This window comes from Archocentrus centrarchus, chromosome 15 (genome assembly GCF_007364275.1).
Source record: "Archocentrus centrarchus isolate MPI-CPG fArcCen1 chromosome 15, fArcCen1, whole genome shotgun sequence".
NCBI classification, from domain to species: Eukaryota; Metazoa; Chordata; class Actinopteri; order Cichliformes; family Cichlidae; genus Archocentrus; species Archocentrus centrarchus.
The window spans coordinates 484,676-504,059 of NC_044360.1; the positions used below are offsets into that span (position 1 = coordinate 484,676).

At 41.8% G+C, this 19,384-nt stretch overlaps 1 protein-coding gene across 2 annotated transcripts in view; it reads left to right on the forward strand.

Moving 5' to 3' along the window:
• The window catches only part of qkib (QKI, KH domain containing, RNA binding b), a 35,565-nt gene extending 21,597 nt beyond the window's left edge, over positions 1-13,968 (forward strand). The window contains exons 4-7 of one of the 2 annotated variants that reach the window (XM_030748351.1): positions 1,976-2,119; positions 7,537-7,624; positions 8,716-9,006; positions 13,782-13,968. In XM_030748351.1, coding sequence (XP_030604211.1) covers positions 1,976-2,119; positions 7,537-7,624; positions 8,716-9,006; positions 13,782-13,861 — 603 coding nt within the window. In that variant the 3' untranslated portion in view covers positions 13,862-13,968. Of the gene's footprint in view, positions 1-1,975; positions 2,120-7,536; positions 7,625-8,715; positions 9,716-13,781 lie in introns of those variants that run through there. The other variant, XM_030748350.1, reaches the window with a different exon arrangement.
• Positions 13,969-19,384: the final 5,416 nt, after the last annotated feature.

Genomic DNA, 19,384 nt, shown 5'->3' on the forward strand with positions numbered 1-19,384 from the left:
TATAAGCTTTACCTATCAATGAAGCCAGATGACACACATCAATTAGTTAAACTGCAGGAATGTCTTAAAGACATTAAGGCCTGGATGACCTCTAATTTCCTGCTTCTAAATTCAGATTAAACTGAAATTCTTGTTCTCGGCCCCACAAATCTTAGAAACATGGTGTCTAACCAGATACTTACTCTGGATGGCATTACTTTGGCCTCCAGTAACACTGTGAGAAATCTTGGAGTCATTTTTGACCAGGATATGTCCTTCAATGCACATATTAAACAAATATGTAGGACCGCTTTTTTGCATTTGTGCAATATTTCTAAAATTAGAAACATCCTTTCTCAGAGTGATGCTGAAAAGCTCATTCATGCATTTATTACTTCTAGGCTGGATTATTGTAATTCATTATTATCAGGCTGTCCTAAAAGCTCCCTGAAAAGCCTTCAGCTGATCCAAAATGCTGCAGCTAGAGTACTGACAGGGACTAGAAAGAGAGAGCAGATTTCTCCCATATTGGCTTCTCTTCATTGGCTCCCTGTTAAATCTAGAATAGAATTTAAAATCCTTCTCCTCACATACAAGGTCTTGAATAATCAGGCACCATCTTATCTCAAAGAGTTCATTCTCCTTCCAGCTGCTCCCTTTAGGGTCACCACAGCAGATCATCTGTCTCCATCACTCCCTATCCCAGCATCATCCTCTGTTATACCAACCTCTGCATGCCCTCCTTCCCTACATCCATGAACCTCCTCTGTGGTCTTCCTTTTTTCTTCCTGCCTGATAGCTCCATCATCAACATCCTTTGTCCGATACACAGCAGGGGAAATAAATATTTGATTCCCTGCTAAATTTGTAAGTTTGCTCACTTCCAAGAGAGACAGAATATCAACCAAAACTCCAGAAAAACACATTAAGTATTTGGTGCCCTACAACCGAGCCAGGATTCTGGCTGTGTGTGCATGTGGCACACATGCTACATTTCCGCTGCTGAGGTGCCGCTGCTCGTGCCAGCGTTGGTGTCGCTTACAATGAACAGTCGAAACGCTGTGAAAATCGCATTGCTTTTCTCATCTAATACACATCATGCAGTGAAATAGTGGTATAAAAATTTATGTTGAGATGGCAGAGTCACGCCCTTCTGCTGCTTGCATCATGTATTCTTGGTTCCAGACCAGCTAGCTTGTGGGGCCCAAGTTGAACCCGTTTTTCGGCCAAGCACTGAGTGTGTTCATGGTGGAAAAACCACTGAACGGTTCAAATACTGGCACTGGCATCGAAACCCCATCGGTGAAAAAGGCCACAGATTGCAATCAGTCACTTACAGATATTCACTGTATGTAAAATGCACACCTGTGCATAGAATCCACCATCATGGGTAAGGCCATAGAGCTGTCATAGAACATCAGGGGAAAGATTGCAGACATGCACAAGGCTGGGATTCAATTCAGTTCAGTTCATTTTTATTATAAAGTGCCAAATCACAACAACAAGCCTGAGTCATCCCTCTGATGGACTCATTTCTAATCTATCCTGCTGACTCCCAGCGAAGATCTGAGCATCTTCAGCTCTGCCTCCTGTCTTTGTGTCAGAGCCACCTTCTCCAAACCATCCATCATAGCAGGTCTCATCCTGTAATGAGTCCTGCTATGATACACATTAATTCTGTCTTGCTTCTGACTTTCATTCCTCTTCTATCCAGAGCATACCTCCACCTCTCCAGTCTCCTCCACCTGCTCCCTCATAGTACCTTGTTATCCTAACAGGGCTCTTTTCTCTCAGACTGCAGGCTTATTTAGAATTTCTAAAAGTAGGATCGCAGAGCCTACAGGTTTCTGGCCTCTCTCCTGTGAAGTACAAACTGAATATAAAAGTACAGCTAAAAGTACAGGATGCATTTCATCAATAGCAACAAATCATCAACACAGGGACAACGTATCAATATTTACTACTTCTCTCTCTCCACCTGTGTCTCCACCTGCAGGAGGAGCAGAACCGTGGGAAGCCAAACTGGGAGCACCTGAACGAGGACCTTCACGTCCTCATCACGGTGGAAGATGCTCAGAACCGAGCCGACATCAAACTCAAACGAGCTGTGGACGAAGTCACCAAGCTGCTGGTGCCTGCTGTGAGTCCACCTGACTGCTGACCTCTGACCTGTGTGTGTGTGTGTGTGTTTGTTTGTAAAGCCCAGAGGGGTGTGCCTACAAAGGAGGTTCAACATATGCAGACTTTCTCTGCATTAGCTGACTCAACGTATCCTAAAACCCCAGTCAGAGCTAACGGGTGTCTCAGTGCTGGTTATCAACTGTCTCTGCTAAGCTGGGCTCTCTGCTTCAGGCTCTGAGCGTGCTCACATAAAAAGGGGTATTTCACACATCGTGTAATCCCTGTGAACACCGCCTGCTCCAATCAGAGACCTTATCGGGTGATGATGATAAAATGGTGCTAAAAATCGATAAACATAAAAATGTAACAGTTAAATGATCTGCAAGGTGAGCGCTGCAGAAACCGGTTAATCTGCTGGTTTCTGACACAGAGCGGGAAAATAAAGATCTGAATGAGTGTGTGTCTGAGTCACTGCTGATTTCTAAGGTGACATTAAAGCTTCCTGTCCCATAGCCTGATGAGAGACGTGGAAATCACTTCAGATCAGAGTGAGATTAATGCACTTATTAAACTGATTAAACAGGTGTTCTTGTGTGTGTCTGTGTTTCCAGCAACAAATTAGAATCATTTAGAGCAACATTTCCTGCGTTACCACATGAATCATATTCAGTGACAATGAGGCACACAGTTTGAGCTGCTGTAACTTTCCAGCTGGACTTCAATTCAGAATTTCAGTAACAAGCTGATCATATAAACATGTTCCCAGCAGAGTGGGTGGAAATAGCGATCAGTAAAAACAAGGCTGATTTGAAACTGATAGTCTGAACATCAGCTGCTGCTGACAGGTGAGGTGTTCAGTTCATATGATCAGATCTAGATTCAATAAAATAGAATAGAATGCGTGTGTCAGACAGGAAGTGCAGATTCTGCTGATCTTCACTTCCTCCACTCTCACTTCCTTGATTTCTGCTAACCCAGAGCCAGAAAGAAAAAAAAATAAGGAAGTGATCTCTCTTTGTGTGTGTGTGTGTGTGTGTGTGTGTGTGTGTGTGTGTGTGTGTGTGTGTGTGTGTGTGTGTTGAGGAAACTGGAGGGGGGCACTAAGTTGGTTTCATGTTGCAGTGGCAAAAGTGATTTAGAAGTCAGTTTGTGGTTGCCTGAAGAAAATGGAGGATGTTCATTAATGATCTGATTAGCTAACGAGCTCATGGCTGCTGTGCTGTGGAGTGTGTTTGTGGTGGACTGCAGCGCCCTCTGTGGACTTGCACAGCACTCAGCAGGGTTGATTACTGAGCATGCTCAGTGGATGCTCTCACATCATTATTTCCACATTTTATTTCTCTCCTTTGAAACTTTTGGATATTTTACTTTTTTAAGATGTCTTTTCTTTTATCTACGAATGAGTTTTTGGGCCACATTAAGAAAAAACTTTTAAATTGTGCATTTTGAGAATAAAGTCAAAATTTTAAGAATAAAGTCAAAAAACTATTTTGAGATTAACGTCATCATTTCAAGTGAAACAGCTACCACGGCTGCTATACCCTCTATAAAATGCATCGGGTAGATAAGTTAGTGAAACAACTTGATCAGCTGTACTCTGTACTGCATGAAGGTGCAAATATTGATATCCATGCGTCTGTCCGCTGCCAGTTTGTGTGGTTTTTCCTTCTGAGAATATGCAGCTTTCTGCACCATCTCTTTAACGTCCTCATACTTATCACTACATCCTGTTTATGTACTAAAAGGGAAATAATTTCCTTGTTACTAAAACCGATTCTAAAGTATAGTTTCACTAACTCACAACATAAAACATTCTGGAGGGTAGAGCAGATGTGGCGTGGCAGTTGTTGAACTTGAAACATCTTTAATCTCCACATTTTGACTTTTTTCTTGAAAAAATATTTCGGCTTTTTTCTCGAAATGCAGAAATTTTTTTTCTCAGTGTGGCCCTAATAATATGGAGGACCAAAACTGACATAATCAGAAATAAAAGCAGAAATATATATATAGTGTATATATCTTGTTTTTCCTTTTCCTTACACATGCGTTTTTCATCAAGAAATGTATAAATTTTCTTTTTCCTTTTCCTTACACATGCATTTTCATCAGGAAATGTATATATTTGTTTTGCCTTTTCCTTATACAAGCCTTTGTTCTTTTTACATTTCCTCGTCCGCTTTTCCTTTACCACATGTATTTCTGCCTGCTCTTTTTCCTTTTCCGTATGCATTTCTGCCTCATTATGCAAATGAGGAGGGTTGTCTTCTTGCTCCAGCTCCTCTACTATTGGTCAATAAACAGGAAGGAGCAGGATCCATGTGCAGATCGATTGTGCATGCCTGCGCCTTTGGCCATATGTCTATGGCCACGGAGTTTACACAGTCTAATATGGTTTTAGGATATACTATGACAAGTTTTCACGAACAACACGTTCACAACTGGACAAAGGCTACAAATTCTTCATTGAACATTGAACACAGGTACGTGTCTTTGTCTTTTCTAGCTGTTAATTAATAGACTAGGATAGCATTAGTCAATTTGTTTGCTAGCTAACATTACGTGACCTTTCTGTTTTGCAAATAGAACATCTTTAGGCTCTAATCTTGATTAGATCCTTATAGTATAGACTAGGGTTGCCGCCCGTCACGAAAAATACGCAATCGTTTGTTATTTGGAAGTTAAATGTGGTTTCCCGGTGCTGCCTGAGCGTCCTGCAGTTTCGGTTGCCTACAGACAGACACCTGCGCATTTTTTTACTGTCCACCCGCTACTGCACCACGTCCTAAGAAATTAAACTCTTGCAAAGATACAGACGTGAGTAGGAAGACGCTCATCCCAGGCTGAACAGCTTCAGCGAGGATGAAAGGTGCACAGTGAGCCGTCTGATGTCAGGACATAAACACTGCAGACAAACAGGAACCTAGAAGACCCAGGCAGCAGTCACATTCATTCATCCCCCAATCATCTAAATGGCTATTTGAAGAACAAGTTATGCTAATAGATTAACAGTAAATAAATAAATATTGTCAAAACATATATATGAGCCCCCAGCTATTCAAAGATGGTAATGCATTTCTAACATAAGAGTGAATAGTATGTATGTAATAGTATGTACTGCTTTTCATATATGCCCTCTATATTATCTTTATAATAAAATTTTACTATTAAAATTTGCAGCAGCTTGAACTATTAAAGGAGTTATTTTGCATTACAAACATGTACAGGGAGGTGATTAGTCTGACCGTCATAGTTTGCAAGGTCACATGACATAATGAAATCTATGTTAAAATTGACGTATCTCACTTTGCAGGTCCTCTTCCAGATCCTCACATCATGGCCAGCAGGGAGAAACCGAAGGACACACGTCCACAACCAGGGATATGCAAGCTGCTGCATGGAGTTGAAGGGGATGAGGAGCTGATCCTCTCAGTGAGACAGAGACTTGATCATTTCTATCATGACATCTACATGGATGTCTTCTTCAGTTGAAAACCCTGAGGAATTTATTTAGTTTAATGTTGAAATGCAATTGATATGCCTTTCATAAATACATTTTCTCTGCCAATGCAAAATGGACCTAAATTGTGTATGTACTAATATATATATTTTTTACCATCACTGCTCCATGTACAGTGTTTAATATAATTAATAAATGTTTGCAAGAAACTGCCACAAACCTCATTTCTTTGTTCCACAATGGAAGCTTTAATTTGAGCATTTTTTCTCCTCCATGTGCTCCATTGCCAAATGTGTAAAATGTACAAAAATATGCAATTTACATGTAAAAGATGTACATATGCATATCACTCAAGACAAGCTATTTACAAAACATTTTACAGAATTCTTCACATCAATTCATTCATTAATAGCTATTTTTTTAAAAAGCACAGGTTAGATGTACAGAGAGATTTGATTTCCAACACAGCTGCTTGCAGTAATGAATGTTCATCCAAGAAGTGTGAGTTGTAGGGAGGCTCTGACCTGGTTTGTCTCCTTTCAGACACTGTCACACACTGTCCTCCTCCACAAAGGATTTTAAAACTTGGCCCTCATCTCTCCTGATCGCTCTCCCTCAACAGACACGTATTTCTGTGTCCACTGGAAAATCGTGGAAACTCAAATACCACTAGTTTTTTGTTCGTTATTGGAACAGCATGGCACACTGTAGGAACATCTTGATGACTGACATGCTTGTTAGGTGGGCTGCTGCTGAGAAAGATGGACACAAGAAGAAGGCAAAAAGAAAATTATGAATCACAGAACATGGAAATGGTTTGGCATATAGCTTTCAGGTCAATATTTAAAACACTATTCTAAACAACAGTGTTGGAAGATGTCACTGATTTTTACATTAATATAGAAAGTAAACCTTTTAACATTACAGCACTGACAGGCAGCAGTATATATTTTAGCTACCTGTGGCTAAAGTTGATGTTAGCTTACTTTCCAATCAGAGATTGTTTCTTTTATACGCAGATACAGAATGATAAAATGACAATGCTGGATAACATTACCACGGCTAACTAACAAGTACTGTTATTGTTAACCTTACCTTTCGCTATATCATAAAGATGATGAGCATCCGTGAATTTTCCAGGTCTTGTCTCAGACAATTGCAGAAGAATTAAGTCACCTTGCTAGCTTAACTGAAAGCAATACTGTCAGTGATGACTATTTATTGTTTAGTGTAGATATTTTTGAATGAGAGGCTACTGCATTTAGCTGCAGACACGGATAATGAAGCTGACCCATTAGTTCTCCAGATTTTGGAGGAGGTGGCGTGTCGCTTGCACAAGTCTGTACCACACAAGAACTGCTGGGAGACCTGGATATTTGCTGCCCGCTGATGCCTTGGAGTCGTTTTTGCTTGCGAGTGTGTCAGTTACGGATATTGCCGAACTTTTCGGGGCTGCTAAACTGAAGTCAAAGGCGCAGGCATGCACAATCGATCTGCACATGGATCCTGCTCCTTCCTGTTTATTGACCAATAGTAGAGGAGCTGGAGCAAGAAGACAACCCTCCTCATTTGCATAATGAGGCAGAAATGCATACGGAAAAGGAAAAGCGGACGAGGAAATGTAAAAAGAACAAAGGCTTGTATAAGGAAAAGGCAAAACAAATATATACATTTCCTGATGAAAATGCATGTGTAAGGAAAAGGAAAAAGAAAATTTATATATTTCTTGATGAAAACGCGTGTATAAGGAAAAGGAAAAACAAGATATATACACTATATATATATTTCTGCTTTTATTTCTGATTATGTCAGTTTTGGTCCTCCATACTAATACTCCTTGGTATTTATCTAATATTTTCCAAATATTTGTGTTTGCTCTGTTTCAGAAGTGTTTGGAGACTTTGGAGAGGAATCCAGTCTGAAGCGTATTCAGTCTGCTCGCACATGTTCACATGTTTAAACATGTTATTATGTTTCAGGCAGAGGGTGAGGACAGCCTGAAGAAGATGCAGCTGATGGAGTTAGCCATCCTGAACGGGACGTACAGAGACGCCAACATTAAACCCTGTAAGAGACGTTCCAGACAATCAGAAAGAGACAGAGGCTGACCAATCATTTTAAATGTTTCCAAAAAAAAAGTTTCAGTAGTTTGTGCCAAAATTATTTAAAGTGCAAAATTTAACAGGAGACATGAATTTCACACAAACACTGAAAACCAATGGTGTGTAGAGTCACCCATACCATGAAGGTCCTTTTTGGTCATTTGTTTTTCTGTTTTGAGAACAGATACTGAAAAACGAAAAACGGGTCATTTTATTTTCATTTCATACTCCAAATCCATATAATGTAAAAATGAATTATATTTCTTTCCCCTTTGAAATCAGAACACAAATTCACGAAGAACCAGAAAAAGGGTCCGTCTTTTTTTAGTTTGTTAAACCGGAAATATGTTTTTGTTTGTTTGTTTGTTTGTTTTGTTTTGGGGTTTTTTGTGGCATCAGAGAAACTTTCCCATTGATCACTGTGAAGTTACTACAAGATGGGCAGTACATTGTTTTTCTGAACAGCAAATGCTTGTCTCTCAGGCCTTTGAAACCTCCACGTGCATCAGAGAGCCCACTTCAGCCATTTCCGTGCAAAATTTCCCGATGCTCCTCAGAGAGAAAACCCTTTCTTCTCCATAGCGATGCGAAATAACCGCAGGGATTGTTGTAGCAGAGTCCCCTTCCTGCCATGTCTACATTTACCTCAGAATGTGGCTCTACAGCCATCCTAACCGACATTATTTAAAAACGACAGCTCTAAAAACCGTAAACTGACAAGAGCAAATATGCTTGACAACAGTGTTAAACTTCTGGTTTGAGAAAAATATAAGACTGGCTGTTTTTCTATTTCTTTGTGAATTTATGTTTCGATTTCAAAGGAAAAAAGAAATTCACTTTACATTGTATGTATCTGGAGTATGAAATAAAGATGAAAAAAACATTTTTGTTTTTTAATATCCATTTTCAAAACAAAAAGAATGACCACAAAGTACACGGACCCATAAAATACATTTTATAAAATCAATTCCACATTTGTGGCTAAAATGAATCTCATCAGTGTTAATGTGTCAAGAAGCCTAAACTCCTCCCCCTTTACTATAACCCCTCCCCCAGCATCCCTTGCCTTTTCTCTTGCAGCGTCTACGCAGACTTCTCGTGTCCTCACAGGTCCTGCCCCGGTCCTGGCCCCGCCCACTACCCTCCGTACACCCGCTCCCACAGGCCCCACCCTCATGCCGCTGATTCGTCAGATCCAGACAGTGTTGCCCAATGGAACGCCAGCACTGATGCCAGGGGCGGGGCCTGAATCCAGTCTGATCTACACGGCACCATACGACTACCCATACGCTCTGGCGGCACCGGCTTCCATCTTGGAGTACCCACTGGACTCTGGAGGGGTGTTAGGTAAGCCCGCACCCCCTTGTTCCTGCGACTGCTCCCCCACTCCTCACCACCATGCTCATGGCCAGTGGAGCCCCGCCCCTACACTGCTCCTCAGACACGCCTCCTGAGAGACAAAACAAGCTCTGGCTCCAAACACAAACACGCAAACAAACAAATTGTGGCCTTTTACTTCATCAGATGCCATAAAACATACACACACACACACACACACACACACACGGCCTTGTGTCGGCTCCTGCTGGATGGACGAGGTCTTCACCCTCCATCATTATCTGCTGTCTGATTGGCTGAAGATGTTTGAACTACTGTTAACTTCCAGCACTGATGTCATGTGACCCCAGCTTCCTCCACTGAAGCGCACACCTGTTAATCTTCAGCACGCCTCCTACACGGCTCCACCTGCAGAGGCTTTCAGGTCAGCCCGGCTGTATGAAAATCAATTAAATCGTTTCAGTTGTAAACATAAACAAACTGATTATCTTAAAAAAACTGAGCTTTACAAAGTAAAACTTTGATTTTTATGTTTGTGAAAGCAAGAGTTTTAGCCCCACAGTTTGGAATAAAGCTGAACATTTGTAATCTTCAGCAAATATAGACTTATATTTAGGGAAGATTCACAATTATCGACATTTTCCAAAGTGTACAAAGCGTACGACGGGGTGGGGAGGGGGGTAACACCCAGCATATGCCTTTCAAAAAGTTAGAAAATGTCAGTCGGTCTGTGTAATTTGAGCGCTGCAGCCTGACCAACCAATGGCCGAGGCATCCACACTGCTGCACTATTGCGTGGTCTGCAGCAATATGGCCTCTGGTCTGGTGGATCAGTTCAAAGGCCTCATTGAATTCTCTAAAATAGTCCATCATCGATTCACAAAATGACTCTACTGACGACTTTAGAAAGGAACAAGTTCTGAGTGCAGCGCAGCAGGTGTGGAAAGCAGCCAAAGCCGCCAGAGATAAATTCAACAAGAAGTGGAAGCATTGTTCCAAAAATGTAAACCGTACACAGTAAACCGCAGAAAACGATGATGGATTTTATTCTACATGTTCCTGGCGTGTTTTCATCTATGCTGGCCCGGATATTTGTGCGTAATCTGGCGGCCGGCACTGTTACCAAATTTTGTGTAACAAAACTCGCTGTCTCAATAATCGCTAGAAGTCACTAAAAGACAAATTTGGGGGGGGGGGGGGGGGGGGGGGGGATCCGGATGATGCCACAGCAGTACAAGCGCTGTATGTACACAAAACACGGTGACATTGGAGTTTTCAGGTTTTCAGTGCTGTGTCAAAAAGGGATTATGTATTTTTTTATGAATGTTTTTTCTTTGCTTATATCAGTACATAGACTGTGGGGCACAGATTTATATATAAAATGAAGAAATGACCTGTTCTTAACCTCATTAATAAAGAATATATTGTAGCATCTGTTAAGAAGTTCAAAAAGATGGCGAGAGATTGCCAGCAAAAGTTGCCCTTTTATTGGCAGTTAAATGGTTGCTGTGGGCCGCAACTACACCAAAAACAACAACAAAACGGGACACCCGCTGACTCTCGCTCCCTCTGCTTTTAGCTGACACAAACTCAAAATAGTAAAACATTTTTTTTACCCCCAGCAGCGCTTGCGTTGCAGCTCTCGCGACCACAGGTGCAGACAGTGATGGTCGGTCGGAGCTGGCTCTTCACTGAGAGCCATTTTTCATCGGGAGGGGCTACAAACACAACAGCCCAACAGCACACCATTAGAGGTGAAGGGCGAGACACCCATACCTGTCAAGTCTCCCGTTTTGGCCGAGAACTGCCACCTGCAGTAGCCTGGGTGGCAGTTCCTGCGAGGTTAGTGCACTTTGGCATCGCCCGAACCTCACTTCACCTCCACCCTCAAACCCCAAACAAATTTAATCACCGAGTCTGCCCACCCGCTCCCTCCGCTTCTTCACTTTTTGCCTCTCCGAAGAGGTTTTCCCTCTCTCCCTCAGCCTCGGCTGCAACTATATCCAAATGAACAATTATGCAAATTAGGCGATGACGTCAGAGCGACTTCTACTTTCAGCAGCTAAAATTTCCCATATTTTTAAATACAAAACTTGACAGTTATGGAGACACCAGATTGGGGTGGGGGGGGGAAATCGTATAAAAGGCCTCTCCAAAGCAAGCTCCCGGGCTGAATTTCAACCCCAGCCCGCCTCTGTCTGTATTTCAGCTAGAAAACATGCATCTCTCTCCTCCCTCCATTGTTTACATTTGTGTCGCTGTGCTGTTATTGTCCTCATGATGAAAACGGGACTAAAGAAAGCAAAAATATATCTTTGTACTGAGGAAAATTACAAAAATAGTAACGCACAGTGACTTGGATAAGTAACTTTAATCTGATTACTGGACTGCAAATAGTAACATGTTAGATTACTCATTACCGAAAAAAGTAGTCAGATTAGAGTAACGCGTTACTGACATCACTGGTGGCGATCGAGTGAAGCAGTGATGGTGTGAGAGTGAGACAGTCAGTCAGGTTCATTCATTCATGCCTGTACAGTTTTGGCAAAACTGGCCAAAATAATAATAATAAGATTAATAATTAATTAATAATTAATAAGAATAAGACTGAGAGCAACATGGATCTGGCAAACTGGGCCTTCACCATCATTGATCGAATTTTTTCCACTATGAGATCGGGGAAAGGGGAGCCTGCATGTCCGAGTGGAACAGACCTGGTTGGATACGTCATCGATTCTTGGAGCTCGTGGAGACCTGTGTGCTTCTCGGCCCTTGAGGTCGAAGACGTGGAAGACGCCTATATATTCGGCCTTTTGGTAGCGGTATCTCTTCTGTTTGGGCTCGGAGGATACCTGATTTACCGGGAAATCAAGAAAATCTGGGCGGCAGTTCGACATCTGCAGAGGCTGCCGACCCAGGTGGATGGGCTGTGCAGAGCCGTACAGACTCAGACTCAAAGCCTGGTGGACCTGAGCCGTAAATTTGACGGGCTCGCAGGCGAGAGGGGTTAGATCTGGAGATAAGGTTCGGTTCTGCCACAGTGAGGACGGTAACTAATGAATTTGGAATATTGGATTACTGAATGGTTCCCAGTGGAGACTGAGGCTGTTGGGAAAAAACAAGCAGCCTGTTCCAAAACAACATCTGCAACATCGGCACCATATCTCTCCAGACTATGTGGACAGTTGCTCCCCCCCCCCCCCCCCCCCCCCCCCCCCCCACTCTTGGGTGAATTTGTGAAGCTGGATCTGGTGTACCACAGCTGCTGATGAAATTCCATCACTATCAGCGAACTGTTTTGGCTAGGAGCCGTATCTGGCTCCACAATGCCCCCACCCTCTCGTCTCCGTCTGCATCCCCTCCTGACCTGACCTCACCTACCCGTTGCTATTCTGGCTTTAAATGTGCAAATATGCTTTGCTAAGGTGGTTTTTTTTTGGACCCTGGTATGGTGCTCTTTTCGAGCACTGTACCAGATGACTTTTTTTTTACCTAACTACCCCATGATGTGTGTTGTTTTCTTTTTCGGGGAACTGTAAAGGTAGCGCTGCAAGTCGGCTGCATAACCTCAGGACACCTGTCCCCCCGTGTTGTGTTTGTGTTTGTTGTATTCTTGGATGGGTGCTTTGTTAATTGCAATTTCCAATGTGTGAACCTGTTCACCCACATGGCAATAAAACCTTCATTCATTCATTCATCATCAAAAGTAACCGCTGAATTATAAATTAAAGGCGACTTTTCCTGGCAATCTCTCACCGGTCCTTTCAATGTGTTGATGGACGCTGCTGTATCAAGATTAACATGGAAGCACATGGCCTAAAATTAAAAAAGTTTTGCAAGATCTCGCAAAGTACATCTCTTTTTTTTTCTCCCATGTTTTTTGTTTCCTCCCATGTCCCTTGTGGGGGTTTTAATACTTCCTATTACATTAAAATACCAAAGAACCAGGTGAAATTAACTGTCATGAAAAAAGATCAACATTTTCTTTGTACTCCATGGGGTGTCTGAAAAGAGTATGCTTTGTACACTGGAAAATGTTGAAAATTGTGAATCATCCCTTAATTCAATTCAGTTTTATTTAGTGCCAAACATTCACCTCAAAGTGCTATACATTTAGTATAAAATCAAAAATGATCATCAGATTTATTTTTGTAAGAAACATGTTCATAATTTTGAATATTATTAATTATTTAAACTATATCTTACAAAAATATAACTGTGATGTTTTGTGAAATCAGACTTTCAGAGAAAAAGTCATAACATTTTGGGCAAAGTCTTCAAAAAAAGGTCTAAATATGACACTAATAAGAAGAGCTGGAGGAGGTGGCTGAAGAGAGGGAGGTCTGCAGTCTCTGCTTGGACTCCTGACACCTGGGTGTTGATGTGAGGCAGAAAATGGATGGGCGGAATTATAATTTATTATTTAATAAAATCTTAAATGGTTAAAATTTAAAGTTTCTCCTGAAATATAAAAAATATGTATTTACATATTACAGCTGTTTGCTGAAATACTTATGAGCACAGTAACCAATCAAACTGCAGTACCTGAATGGGGCGTTGCCCTTGCAATTACATTACAGTTCAGACTCACCTGAAAGCCTCTCAGATCTCACCTGGAGCAACATTCTCTCCCAGTTTGTGCCTTAATGCATGTTTCTAATGGTTTTCTCTCTTTACGTAGCTGTGATGATATCATGACGTACCTGTACGTACCTGCTATGTCACGATGGACAGGTGCGTCCCTGTCCTCCATGACGGTTTGTGGTGTTTGCGGTCTGGTGCAGGTGTGGTGGCAGCTAAAATTCGGAGACACGAGCTGCACGTCCGTCCTTACCGACGGATGTTGATCGCAGGCCGAGGTTAGTTCGCTTAGCCCCACCCCTCCGGCTGCACACCTGCCTTTCCCACAATCCACTGCTTCCACTTCAATGGTATCACAGAGTCCATTAGAGGCTTACTTTGTTCGGAAACTACATTTGCTTCAGCCCTAAGGCGAACACATTCAGGTGGGTTCAGCAGATGAAAAACACATGACAAGAAGCATTAGATCTCCTCTAAAAATAAAATCACTGACAAAATATTAAAGTCCTGCACTGTAACCAAACATGGAAACAGCAGATAAAGCTTAAGTTTGACTTAAAATGTCAGGAATAATTAAATGATCTGTGATTCTGCAGTGAAAAGGTGGCCATTAATACAAGAAGCTGATGCGGAGTTCCCCACGGCTCCATCACTGGTCCTCCACTGTTTCATACAATGTTCTTTCCCCTAAAACTGAACCTTAAGCAGATTTTCTGATGGCACATTTTAAAATGTCTGCATCAAGAAACCTGAGCTGAAGGTTCATTGAGTGATTGTTTATTGGTTATAAAACCTGCCAATCACCCAGTCAGAACAAGCAAGGAGTCTTGTTTATGTGGACTATTATTCATCTATAATTGAATTAAACTGCTCATAGTGCCCTCTGCTGCAGGCTGTGGCTGGGTACATCGATGAACACAGAGTTAAAAGTGATCAGAGGAAACCTGATCCCAGACAAGGTGTAAAGACAGCCCACAGAAAGAGAACTGGTGGCTTCTGGGAAACGCAGTCCTGATGTGTGACTGTGAAGTGGCCCTGTTCATCTTTAGACAGAAACTTCCACAGCAGGCTGAAGAGGTGTGTTAGAAAAATAATTTCCTGCTCTGTTGTTTGAAGACGTTATGGATCCTCTGAGGTTAATGAAAAATAACAGACTCCTGAAAACTCATTTTGATCAAACTAATTAATAAATTAGTTTAATTCATAATTAAAATTAATAGACCCACTCTGTTCGCAGTGTCAGTGTCAGATCTTCAGATTTTAAGCTAAACCAGGACTAGACCTGGAAACCCCAGATGGTCTCTAGATTTATTTTAGCATTTGTTAAATTTCATATTTGCAGCCTGGATAGATGATTGCAGCTGACAGGAGACGGTGAATGGGACGCAGGATGTTTTCAAGTTCTCAGCCGTCTGTTGATGTTTGTTAACAGAAGTTCTACATATGATGAATTTTGACTCAGAGACTGAGTGGTGATGGTACTGTAGACCCTAAGGTTATCAAGAGATCAATTAACAGCCTTTTGTACCACTCTGTGAACACCTGAAGCAGATATTTCTGCTGATGTTCAGAGTTTCCGACTATCCTTCCCAACGCATAAATCTGAACATTTCTGCCAAACAAATTAGAATTTTCCTGCCACTTTGTAGCTTTCTCTGTCAAATAACAATGCTCTTTTTTAAGTTGTAATATTTCAAAAAGCAAACGTCTCCAGAAAAATAAAAGTAGTTTGAAAGAAAACAACTTTTATTTTTTCTGGAGACATTTGCTTTTTTTTTTTGATGAATAAAAGTAGTTTGAAAGAAACAAGGGGCATGGTGGTTAGCACTGCTGCAAAACAGCACACAGCAAGGTCCTGGGTTTGATTCCACCTTGGCTTGGGCCTTTCTGTGTGGAGTTTGCATGTTCTTCCCGTGTCTGCGTGGATTTCCCTCCCACAGTCCAAAGACATGCAGTACTGGGGTCAGGTTAATTGGTGATTCTAAATTGCCCATAGGTGTGGATGAGCGTGTGAATGGTTGTCTGTCTCTCTCTGTGTTAGCGACAGGCTGGCGACCTGTACGGCGACCCTATGTCAGCTGGGATAGGCTCCCGTGACCCTGAACAGGATAAGTGGAAAAGAATGGATGGATGGATAAAGAAAACAAGAATAGCTGGAAAATATTCCAGAAAATATAGTGACAGATGGACCCAGCTGACAATCGGATCACTGTATGGCAGAAAATCATCCACTCAGAGTTCCCAGCATCACCTGTGAGAATCACTGCCCATCAGCAGAATCATGTTTGTACTCTGTGGTTTAAAACCGATCCAGAACGAAAGCTGTGGTTTGTAGGAGGTTGATACTAAAACGATCAACTAATCTGCATTGATCAGGACAAAGTAATCAATAGGTGACAGTGACAGAACTAATGAAAACAAATTCAATGAAAATGCACAGAGACCCAAGCTCAGGGTTTAACTAGGGGTTTATGTGAAGGGGCGGGGCTGGCAGCGGCTTAGGCAGTCTGAAAGGGGCGGGGCTGAGACTGACTAAGCAGCAGCTCAGCAGGCCTGGTTTTGAAGATGTTGCTACTCTGTTACAGAAAGAATATAAAGAGTTCTTCATCATTCAGAGTCTTGCTTCATTGAGCTGTTGGAGGTCACAGGTTATGGCGAGGCGCTGCAAAACTGATTGTCCTTCCTTCATCCTGCACAAATCTCCCATTTTACGTGCAGCACCACTGAAGGATGACCTCTCTGATCTATTTGAGGCCAGTTTCAATAAAAACAAACAGAAATATTTGTGGGTGACTCCAAACTTTGAGCGTTAACCTTGATCTGCAGTAGTTTGCATTCAGGTGTAAGCAGTAAACCAGAGCGTTTGCTGATGTCTGGCTGTGATGGTGGAGGACAGGTAAGGGACAGGTGTTTACAGGAGCTCTGGAACAGACCTCATCCTCCACCTGCTCCTCCATCAGTGCAGCAGACATTTAAAAACCTCCGACAAACCTCAGAGAAGATCTGAAGACTTGATGAATGCATCTTACCACATGTTTATGTGTTACTGTCTTTTTATTTCTATTAGATTTATTATGAAGAGAGGAACATTTATGTATTGAAGTATATAAATATGAGTAAAGCGTAGGAATGTTTATGAAATGTGAAATTTATGCAAAGAAATGCAGTAGAAGGCTGTTTGTAGGACGGACGTAGCAGCTTTGTAGAGATGATCTTTATAATAAGACAGGGCCTCCTGGTTACATGCAACTTTCTATGGACGTCTTTCAGCGCGTTAGCGTCAAACCTGCTGTTAGGAAACTGTAGCATCGCTTCATGTCACCACAGCACAGATTTTCATGTTTACTGTAAACAAAAGCAATTTGTTTGAAAAAGGAATAAATGTATTATTGAGTAAAAAGACAATTCTGTTTTTGTAGCCGTCTGCCTCTTTGGGATTGAAATTGACATCATGCTAACAGTGTCAAATGAAACTGTCTGCAGGATCAGACGGGGCGCTCTTCATCATGTCTACAGATGTGCTCATAGAAACTACATGGAAGCTGCTGCTCACATCTCTGCTGTCATTTTAATGTTCACACTCAGTCAGTCCACGTCAGCAGAAACACGCTTCTTCCTGCATGTTTGTTAGAAAATAAAGATTCTCCCAAACCTCTCAAAGCTTTTATGCCAGAGCAGTTTGCACAATTCACACATCTCAGTGCAGACCCCCAATTCCTCTGACTAAAGAAAGCTGGTTTAGCTCATCCCCCTTTAAATGCTTCCTTGTTTCTGATGGGCCAGTTTCAGGAAGCCTGCTGAGGGGGAGCACCCAGAGCCTGTCATCTGAGTCCTCCTCTCATGTTTCTTGCTGTACGCAGAGTTTAGAGCATCTGATTCTGCAGTTCTGATGTGTTAGACTGAGCTGATGTTTAAAACCCATAACAGCACTTTAAGGTGTGCAGAATTTGTTTGACATGTTTATTAAATACAATAAATACATAGACAAGGTCAAAGTTCAGCACAGTGAGAGTGAGACTCAGATCCAGGCTGGGCCGACAGAGTCTGCATTCACTAACGCTCATGAAGTCATCCTGCTGAAACTAACCTCCACTTTCTTTTGTTTCTCTTCCTGTTTCCTAACAACAATCAGCCACCACCCACTGACCCCATGACCTCTGACCCCCTCACCCGCCTCGCTCAGAGATGACCCGGCTGTCAGCTGACACCCCACCCCCACCCCAACCCCAGATGCTGCTCAGCAATAAAACTCAAACACATAGAGCACAGCAGCATTCTTATTATGTGACCATGGACCGACCAATCAGAGAGCACCACTCTCCATAGCCACCAATCACAGTTAAGTATATACACAGAAACCCAGCTAAATAAAATGAACCAAACCAAATCATCAGCCAAGAGCCGCTCACACCAGATGGAACAGCTGGAAGTGGAAACATCTGGAATATTAGATGATCTTTGGAGAAACCAGGAAACAAACATGAGAGGCTGAAAGGTGCTCATGGACGAACCCAGAACCCTGAGGATAACAGGGTCTGTTTCTTCTTTTAACATAGACTTTAAAAAAACAAACTTTATTTAGAAAATATTTTGTTTTTTAAATGTTACAACACTGTTATTCTTTGAATGATACGTTCATCTTTATCCTGGAGACCTGAGATCATTCCTTCCTGCTGATGCTCATCAAACTTGATGAATAAATAATCAGAGTGTTTCTCATTGGCCACATAAACAGGTGAAAAACAGTCAGAGCTGTTACTCTGAGCACGCTCTGTTTCACCTGCATATATAAACTATTTTTCTACTTTGACTTTGTATGAATTTTAGGGACAGAAAGTGAAATGAACTCAGTTTTAACACATCTTCAATAAAGATTAAGATGTATATCCCGTTATTGTTGACATCCAATTATTGCTTTTAAATTCAAAAGGCAGCTAGTGTTGTAGTACTCGAGATCGGTCTTGGTCTCGAGACCGCTTTTTGATGGTCTCGGTCTTGTCATGGACTCGGACCTTGCGGACTCGGGATTTTAGAAGAAGAAGAAGAAGAAGAAACAGCCTTTATTGTCCCACAGAGGGGAAATTTGGGTGTAACAGCAGCTGCAGTTATTATAAATATAAATAAAAATATAATAATTTACACTATTATTATTATTTCAAGACCACAGCTGTGGAAATATCACTAAATTGCCAGAATACTGTCCAATTTATTTGTTAACATCTTTGCTTTTATTGGATGCAAAACGTACTGATTCAAATCCCACAAATATTGCGCTCCTCTGCCTCTCAAAGGAGCACCTCACAGACTCCGCCCCAGCTAGGTCGCTGCTATTATCGCTGCTTACGCCTGTATCATTTCACCGCAGTTTGCAATCTACCAAAGAGCACGGACAGTTTCATTCACAGTGCTGCATAAATCGAAATAACAACCACATGAACACGAAGAGAAGTAAGAGGGAAAATGAAGATCAAAGGAAAATTTCAGGCTTCCGATTCAACAAAAAAATCCCAGCATGAAAGGTAAATACCAACCTTCATGTATTTGATACACAAACTGAAAATTTAATGCAAGTTTTAGGGCTGCAACGATTCTTGGAATAACGCAATTCGATTATTAAAAATCCTCGACACAAATTTGTTGCTTTGATGTTTGGTTTCAGCTCTGCAGCTCAGGTGTCTCCGTGTAAGCGGAGCATTTCCAAAAAAAACAAAAACGACCCTTTAACACGAGTGGATCGCTGAGATGTTTTTTCACGCCCCCACTTCTCTGTGCTGTGAGTGCGCATGTTTGAATGTGCGCGAGTGTT